Genomic DNA, 10,056 nt, shown 5'->3' on the forward strand with positions numbered 1-10,056 from the left:
TGCAGGTTCCTCATCTGGATCGATGAGTAGGCTGGCTCAGACATCTTTCTTCTGTGAGGTCGAGGAGGATGTGGTGGAGGAACATCAGGAGGAGGTGGAGGCACATGAGGAGGAGGGTTACCCGTGGTGGAGGCACATGATGATGAGGACGAGGGCTACCCGGAAGGGCCTTCGGACACATCTCTGTTAATATACTACCATGAGCACGTCGCTCGATGTGTTTGGGAGGGAGAGGTAGTTTTTTTATTACACTTTCTAATTTATCCGTTTTAATTACAAATAGTTGAAAACATTAACTAACATTTGTGTTTTTTTGTTGTGATAGGAAAGGCCACCCATAAAATCTATGAATCATTCGCGAAAAATATTTGATCTGTTTATTCCAAAGGCTTAGTGATTTAACATTGTTGTAGTTGCCTCCGGTCTTGGCGAATTATACATGACCGAATATAGCACCATTAGCCACGACATGCAGGGGGCATTTTCCGAAAGGTGGCACAAGGAGACATTATCTTTCCACTTTCCTGTTGGGGAGTTAACGAACACCGTCTACGATGTCGCCTGTCTGCTCCACCTGCCGATCAGAGGGAGGCTGCTGGACCATTCTCGCATACAGCGAGTTGAGGCCATCGAGTGGATTATATCACATTTAATATGTTATTTCTTAATGTGTACTAACATATTATCGTATTTGTGTTTTAGAGCTGGATTATCTCATACTTTCACCGCATCCACGGCTACCACCCTGATCCTTTGTACACTAACGCCATGCCCATGCCCGCACGATACGTCCTCTAAAGGGGGAATCAGAAGGTGGGCCCATATCATGTATACCTTGAGTGTACTATTCACGATGAAATCCAGTGGACGCCCTTTAGTGGTTATAGTGATGTTGTCCCCTTCGACCGCATCACATTATATTTCGGATGGTTGACATGTGAGTCCAACACCATGGTCAGATATCTCCCCGAGTGGTGCATGCAACAGTTTAGGCGTGTGCAGATGATACTGAGATCTCCATTTCAGGTTGCTCCCGACACCATTATCCGCATAGAGCTTACTACAATCTTTGAGGATTGGGCGCATCACTTGGTGCCTGATGAGTATCGGCGTATGGTGGCCACCTAGAGCTGGCATTGGGTAGATGGCTATGTGACATGATTTTATCGAGTGTCACATCCTTTGATGACACCCGATGCTCCTGGAGATCCACCTAGGTCAGCACATGAGGAGATCTTGGAGAACCGACAGGCAGAGGATGACCATTCCTCTGATCTCCTACCGATATGCCAACAGATACAGATGATTGGGCAGGATGCATTGGACAGAGGTATCATTGAGCATGGTGGTCCAGAGGCAGTTGCCATTGTGCAGAGGATGGTCAGTGACGCGGTCGGTGCGACGATGCATAAGAGGCAGAGGAGGTCCCAAGGAGTTAGGATTAGGCATACTCAGTAGTAGTTGCTTATTTATTTTTTATTCATGACATTTTGTTGGGTTATAATATTTTTACATTTTTGACTTAGCTAAACAACTACCATTGATTAATATAGCCGTATTTATTCTAGTTTACGTGTTATCTGATTCTGTTTTGCAATTTTGTCGAATAATGTAAAATATGGGATTTATCATTATTTTGAAAAGAAAAAAGAAACAGTCAGAGCATAATTCATATATGAATATCCGAGACTGGTCCCCAAGTGTTTTCAGATATGCATTTCTAAAATATTTATAAAAAAAAAATCAAAATGGGATGATTTAAGAGATGCATCTCCGAAATCTGAGAAAAATTAAATTGGTGCCTTCGGAGATGCATCTCCGAAAGGTATTTTGGGGTTTTCACCCTATATGGGTGTAAGGCGGACTACCGCATAGGATCTCAAAATTTTCAAAGTTAAACTGTACTTAAATAAAACCTCATAAATCCTTATCATTGTTAAAATTTGATTAAATAGAATATTTATTTATGAAATTCATGGATAAAACATGAATAACCTTCCATGACCTCAAAAAATTATTATCGGCCTCAAAAAATGTATTAAGAATAATGTTGGGGGACAATAGATAGAAAATGTATTTAAAAAGGTATTAAAGAGAAATGGGTCGACGTGGAGTATGCGAATATACTATATTTTGTTTATATCTTCCTCAAGCTTGTCTTCCAAAGTGAGATTCCTCGAGGAATTAAAATCTATAAGTTCACTAAATTTTCTTATGAAGCATGAAAATCTATGGTAGAGCACGTGAGTGGGTATCAAAGTGAACGTGATAACTTAGCCAATGAAAAATACCTAAAAAGGAAATATTTTTCCGATTCACCGAGTAAAGATGTGTTCACTTGGTCTACCATTTTACCTCTTAACTCAATTCATGATTAGGGGCACTTGGAAACAATTTTCCGCAAACAGTTATTTATAGATTATTTAAATAATAAATTAAAGTTAACATTATAGACTTAACCAAAATTCAAGGAAAAGTTAACAAGTCTTTAGATGTCTGCATTAGTAAAATCATACAAATGAAGGCAAGTTGCCTCACTATCATTCCTAAATATGAACTACTTTAAATGGCACCTGCAGACCTGAATTATGTTGTTCGAAAGTAAATGGTAAACTAAGAGACATGTCTTAACTGGAAAATAGCGTTCAATTGATAAATAATTAAATCATAAAATTTAGAGAGAGAGAGAATCCATTATACAACGTTAGTAGATCAAAAAGAAGAGTGGGGACAAGACTGAAGGATTAAGTTGCATAAGTATGGGTGAAAGATAAACAAATTTATACATAATCTCTACTATTTATATTTTATAACGATATTGTGCGACCGGTGTAAACGCATGGGTGAATGACTACTTAATTATTTCATTTATTTTTCTAATAAGATATACATTTCCGACGGGTCGACACAACTTAATTTGTATATTTTTTATATATATTTCTTAACCATTGCTATACCAGATTTATTTACTATTTATAACAATATTGCGCGACCATGCAAATGCACGGGTAGATAATCGATTATATATATGTATGTGTGAAGTGTGCTACATCATATACTCATATTTTTTCAACATAATTTCTATGTTTCTATGTATATCCTGACAACTATTACAATTTGACAAATTTGTTATTCATTTTATATTTTATATACATTTTATAAATTACTAATTATATTTATATACTATTTATAACGAGAATATGCGATCGGTACGAAAATATATATTTTCGACGTGTCGACACTTCTTAATTTATATATCTTTTATATACAAGCGAACACACTAGTAGATAATCGATTTTATGTGTGCGTGTGAAGTGTACTAGACCAAATACTCATATATTTTTCAATATAATTTTTATGAATATCCTAACAATTACTAAAATTTAATAAATTAAATTAATATTTATGTGACAATCATCATTAAAATCTCTTTTATCTTAATTTATATATATTTTTAAATAAATTTTTTAACTATATCTATATAATATTTATTTAATATTTATTTCGACTTTACGCGATCCGTGTAAACGCACGGGTCCTTTGTTAATACAAATATAGGTCAGAAAAATTATAAACATGATTGTATATCGATTATGGATTAAACCCAAATTGTACAAGCATATGCTCTGCTTTCTAGACAGAGTAATTTGAGTTGAATTCTTTTTATCGTGGTTGTTTGGTTTTTGAGGGCAACTCGCCAACCCCCTTATTCGTTTTTTGTTATATTTAAATTGATTTAGAAAAAAAATGTTGGAAGAGTTTTTTTTCTTGAAAAGTTAACCTTTATTTTTCCCCTTCTTCCGGTGAAGAAATAAAGCGGAATACATAGAAGCACAAAAAGGGCAAGAAAAATGGCGGGAAACCAATTATTTTGATATTCTCTCTGTATATAACACTCACACTGAATTGTGAAATTTCAAAATTTTCTTCAATCACTGCATTTCAAATTCCGAAGAAGCATCACCATGAATGCGAGTCAGTTCGACGGTAACGCTGCCTTCTCCGGCGGCGGTTTCACGGTTTCTCAGGCCACCACGAGCGGCGACTCTCCCTTCACTCCCTCCAAGGTTCTTAACTCTCTCACTCTCCATTTTCTTCTTAATAATCTTACCAGCATTCATAATAAACCCTAAAATCGCATAACCGCAATTAATCGCTAGGGTTTAGGGTTTTGACCTGCTTTTCTTATGTAATTGCTTTTTCTTGTGTAATTGCATAACCGCAATATCAACTAGTTGTTAGGGTTTAGGGTTTTGACTTGCTTTTTCTCGTGTAATTGCTTTTCCTCTGATTTGAGAACTTACAAGATACATTAGGTTTATTATTTTATTTATACATTTTTCTCTTCTTTTACAGAATCGTGATGCTCAGGCCTTGCTTCCTCTGACGATCAAGCAGATCAACGATGCTTATCAAGCAAGTGATGATAAAACCAATCTGACTATTGATGGAGTTGACGTTGGCACAGTGCGTTCCTTGAATATTCTCTTGTGAATTCGTTATCATGAACTATAATTTCTGGCCTTTCTTTTTCTCACTATCTAGCACCGACACCTCTGAAAAAATGTGTACCTACATTTGTGATTATGTTTATTTATTCATTTTTTCCAAACTATTGTTGGTGTCGCCGTGTTAGTGTTGTATTTTGTGGTGTCTCTGATTCATAGTTTTCTCACCATTTTGTGTTCAGATTTCTCTTCTTGGAAGGGTGTGTAACAAAGCTGGACAGATCACTGATGTTAAATTTGTACTTGATGATGGTACTGGAATGATTGAGTGCACTAAATGGTGAATATTGTTGTTAACTTTGTGCAACTTGTCAATATCTAGTTTGATTTTTATCTTTTTACATTTTCCTTTGTGAATGATGAGTTTTTGTTTATTTGCAGGCTTCAAGAACCTGCAGATTCAATTCAAGTGGAGAGTATCTTGTATGGTGCCTTATTTTGTATTGATTGCCATTTAGTACTATACTTGGTTAACTAATCAGGTTTTATACCTTCCTCTATAAGTATAGAGAAGACTAACAAGAAGTGTTACTTATGTTACTTTTTCGTTGTTTCTCATTAGCTTCTTCTTATCACTAGTAAGCTATGAAGCATTGACTCTGACACAGACACTCTGACACCAATAATGTCAAATATAAGACACCGACACCGCTACATATATGTTAGCATTTGAACCTCATTTATCCATCTGTTATTGAAAGAGTTTAAAAATATCTTAATCCAAATGATTGTTTTTAATTTTTCATTGATAACAATGCTTTAATACATGTTTAACCCTTTTAGATGTGTGAGATTTGTCTTTAAAAATGTATCATTTTTTAAACACTTGTCTAAATTGTCTGGCTCGTGTTGTATGAGTGTTATACGTGTGTCAGACATTGCGACACACCTATTTCTAGAGGTGTCCGTGGCCGTGCTTAATAGCTAGTAAGTTTTAATAGGTTAATTGATCAAGAAAATGGAATGTTTTAAATTGCATGTTAAATAAATGCTGAAACATGACCTTTCTTTTATAAGAGAAAAATGAAAGAGGAATACGAGATATGGTTAGCTTTCTTTTGGTTTTTATCTTTCTTTTGGTCAGCATTGAGATGATCTGTAAAATTGTTATTGCCCCTTCTGCAGCTTCATTTGTCATACAATTTATATTCATATAACATGAACTGAAATTCTGTTTTCATTGGTAGAAATGGAATGTATGTGCGGGTTTATGGACACTTGAAAGGCTTTCAGGGTAAAAAAAACTTAAATGTTTTCTCTTTTAGGTATGACGATACATATTTCATATTTTACTTTTACATTTTATTTTAGCAGTTCAATATTCTAAATTTTTTTGATAGATCTGTTGTTAACCTATTACTAGATGTTAGTTATCCTATCTGTATGCAAGTGACAGGTTATTTTGCTAACAGATAAAAATTTCACTTCCTTAATCTGTGTCATTTTCAGACCTGTGACTGACTTCAACGAGATTACCCACCATTTCATTGATTGCATATATGTTCATCTATATAATTCGAAGTTACGGGTATAAGTTATGAAGTTGCCTAGTTCTATATTTGATTTTGACATGATATGATGTACATATAAGATTATGGATGTTGACAAGTCTACCATATGTGAGTGCATTCTAATATTTCACATGACAACATATCCAGGCTAGCAACTCCAATCAGCAACATGTTCCTAATTCCACACAAATCACTCCCACAAGAGGTCATCAATCTCAAGCCGTATTGGCAAATCAAGTAAGTGGACCATGGCTTTTAGTTTTTTCTTCATTTTTACCGTATCCTCACTGTTTTAGTACTTTTTCTCTGCAGTTTTCTGCTAATAATGGTCAGAAGACTGTTGAAGATTTGGTGTTAGAAATCTTGCATCATCCCACAAACAGGTATTTTTTTAATGTAGTTTTGTTTTGTTTTATTTGATTAGCTCCTAAAACATATAACTAAGTCAGTTATTTCTCAGAGTCTATGTTATTTCCTGAATTTTGGGGTTAGGCCTGTTAGTTCTTCTGGAAGTTAAGTTAGTTAGGATTACCTTGGACTTGGGATCTAGACAATATGGTAGACCGCATTATATATAAATGCTAGGAAGGAACAAGAGGAGACTTTTGGATTTGAGAGAGTGGGTCCTATGTCCAGGTGGCTTGCTCTTGCTGGTACTCAATGCTATGCGTTTTACCTTTGAAATTAAGGCTACCACTATAACAGCCCCCACCTATTATATAGCAGCTATCAAATTATTTATTCCCTTGTGGATTATTGTAGCAATCTTAATGAATTTAGATATAATGCAAACTTGAAAAGTTCTACATATAATACATGGCTTTGCTAATTTATACCCACTCATCTTTAGTGGGTGTAAATTATCAAGTTATGACTTTAGGCTCTCTTTGCAAATTTGGAGGGAGAGGGGAAGAGAAGGCTTTGGGGGGAGGGGAGTAGAAGGAAAATAGAAAAATCTTTCACATTTTTTGATACGGTGTTTTTGTTGAAAATGATAAATGAATATTTAACATTAATAAAATTTTAGTAATATATTAGTGTATCTATATAGATTGAATTTGAAGAATTTATCTAAACTCTCCAAAATCCTTTTTTGAAGCAATTTAATAGTTATGTAGCACTAACATTTATGGAAATATGGCGTGTCCGTGTTAGTGTCTGACATCGACACCTACACGGACACTTGTGATTACCTTGGATTTATTTATTTTTTCAAATTATTACCAGTGTTTCCGTGTCGGTGTTGTTTTGTCCGGGGTGTCTGTGCTTCATAATTTATTAGTTCCGCTATTTTGGAGATATTTTATTATGAAGAAAAACAAATCCTATATTCAAGATGGGGGATATTATATTTTACATTTCCCTTTTCTCCCTTCTTTTATCCAAAGCGCTTCTCTTTAAAATTGCAAACAAAACTATAAGGTCTAGTTTGCTAATTAAAACCAACTAGAAAATTAGTGAGTGCAAGTTAGGAAATCAAACGTGAACTTGATAATTTACATCCATTCTTTTTTAAGCGGGTCTAAATTAACAAATTATAACAAAAAGTTTGTGAAATATACCTTGTGTAGTTGTGTTTGTGAAGAGTGAGATAATACTTGAAACGACGCGTGATTTAGCTTATATATGGCAGACGGTTAAAACCGCCTCCATCTAACCTGATATGAGATGCGGGGAGTCGTCTGAGTAGGTCCAATGGTGTTCGATGTTTGAAGGGGATCATGTGCCCGATTCTCTGATCTAGGTTCCACCTGTTCCTTTGTTCACTGCGATATGACGTTTTTGGATTGGGTCCCTCTAATTGGGCTTTTGCTTCGATGGACCTTTGGCTGAATTTTTGAATAAAATCATATGTGGAAATAGTTATGATGATGCAAGAGTGCTAATATATTATACAAGTGTAAGTTGATTGGGTATTGATGCATGTGTTTCTTAAATATTGCAACACTAAGCGTTGTTTGCTCTAGAATTAGATTGACGAGTTATCTAGTAGTTTGATCGCGAGGTTTGTACATGGATATGTTTTTTCTTATCTGCAATTTCAGTTTATTGAGTTTATGGGTCTACAACAGTGTAGTAAAAGTGTCTCCAAGCAATGGAGTGACTGTCCATATTACCAGGGCCGGCCCAAACAATTAAGAGGCCCTGTTATAATTTTTTAAATAGGCCTCTTAAAAGATAAAATATAAATATAAATTATATACTAATATTCCTCTTTAAAAATATATATATAGAAATTTTATCATAGCTGATACAGTAGAGAAGTTAAATTTGTGAGAAAAATTACAAATTCCTATAAATATTATATTAAATTAGATCAAGTTAAATGACTCAAATAAAATTTAAATGTAATAATTTATTTAATTGTAATGATTTAATTATAATTAATAATAAATTTTCCAATTTTGTAATATATTATGAGAAAATAAAATATAACAATAGAATTTTTAGAAATAATATATACTTTTATCGAAAAAAAGAAAAGAAGTAATAATAGAAACAAATACAGTGTATATAGTACCTCATTTGAAAAGATTGTAAAACAAGAAAATTTGAAAGGCAATCGCTTTGAAATTAAGTAATAAATATATGCATTAAAAAATATACTAGTTTATATTAAAAACTATAACACTCAAGTAAGAAATCTATAATATTTAAAAAATGTAACAGCATAAGTTTTGGATTGATCACTTGTATTTTACATAGCATGCCAACTTATATTACCTATTATATTACCTATGCCAACTTATATTACCAATATAGCATATAGTATTTTTATTTTGGGGGCCCTACTGATTTGGAGGCCCTGTGCTGTGGCACTGTTTGCACAGACACAGGGCCGGGCCTGCATATTACCATCTAGACTGGGTTCCAAAATGCACCAATTATTCCTAGAAATAGCCTTCATCTTGTTTTGTGAATGGACAGAGATTTGGTGTAGTAGTCATTATGTATACCTTTTCTGGCAATTTAACTTAATGGCACAATCATACAAATTCATCACACTAGATTACTAAGTTTTCAGTTTTCATCTGTGTTTGTTCTTAAGAGATGCATGTGTAGAATACTGCATTTAGTTTTAATTTTTCAATTGCTTAATCATTTTATCCACTATTCATAATCTAAAATGTTGTTACTGATGTTTCAGGACAAAGATGGGAGGAACACCTCTTGATGTTATTAGACAACACCTTGGAATTCCCATGGACAAACTCATGTCTCTGTTCTCTCCCTCTCTCTCAATCTTCTAACTTCTTATGTTGTCCAATTTTTTTTGACCCCTTATCTGGTTTTGCAGGTTGGCTATTACAAATCTTGCGAATGAAGGTACCATTTATGAAGGTGAACAAAATCACTATAAGTCCATTGCCGACGGTTGACATATTGGTGGTCGAGGGGCATCAATATTACTGTAGTATGCTCCACTCTGTGCAAGTTTTTATGCATACCAGTGATTCAACATACGCAGAGTTAAGGAAAGTAGTAGATCTGCTACATTCTGAACAACTCATTGTTTTTTTGTTTGTGACTAATGTATTTGACACTGCTTGTGACAAAGATAGCATGACATTGAATGCATCTACTGTGTAAAGGGGTTTTCACATATTGTCGAAAACTTTAAGAGCTTATGGATTATGCAGGACTTGTTTGAATTTATGGAAACTATATTTAGATCCAAAGTATCGGCATATGGCAATGGTTTGTTGATCTTAAAATTTGAATCTAAGGATTTCCACACGGATACATAGTTAAATAGTTTTTCAATCCATCTCCTAAATGCAAGACTATATAAATTCTGACAGTGTAAAAATACACTATCGGAAAAATTCTTCAAACAATATATTTTGACGAATTTGAGCATCTGAGTATAATAAAGTTTATATGCACCTATGATTCATGTTAGAAAACTGTGAATGCCAACTAGTGGCCAAGTCAGGATCTTCAGAAGTGCAAACTTATTTCAATTTAGTATTATTATTTTTTAACTATATACATTTAAAAATTATAATGTTAGAATATTTAGCAAATATAGATTA

The 10,056-nt window shown here is 34.0% G+C and overlaps 1 protein-coding gene across 1 annotated transcript; it reads left to right on the forward strand.

Annotated features, from left to right (window-relative positions):
- Positions 1 to 3,734: 3,734 nt before the first annotated feature.
- LOC131628587 (replication protein A 32 kDa subunit B) lies at positions 3,735 to 9,682 on the forward strand. The gene is made up of 10 exons (XM_058899425.1): positions 3,735 to 4,067; positions 4,357 to 4,467; positions 4,691 to 4,788; positions 4,890 to 4,931; positions 5,696 to 5,773; positions 5,958 to 6,036; positions 6,167 to 6,256; positions 6,332 to 6,402; positions 9,168 to 9,236; positions 9,318 to 9,682. The coding sequence occupies exons 1-10, from the start codon at positions 3,966 to 3,968 to the stop codon at positions 9,397 to 9,399; spliced, it is 822 nt and encodes a 273-aa protein (XP_058755408.1). The 5' UTR covers positions 3,735 to 3,965; the 3' UTR covers positions 9,400 to 9,682.
- The last annotated feature ends 374 nt before the right edge of the window (positions 9,683 to 10,056 follow it).

The sequence above is a fragment of the Vicia villosa genome, linkage group LG1, assembly GCF_029867415.1.
Source record: "Vicia villosa cultivar HV-30 ecotype Madison, WI linkage group LG1, Vvil1.0, whole genome shotgun sequence".
NCBI lineage: Eukaryota > Viridiplantae > Streptophyta > Magnoliopsida > Fabales > Fabaceae > Vicia > Vicia villosa.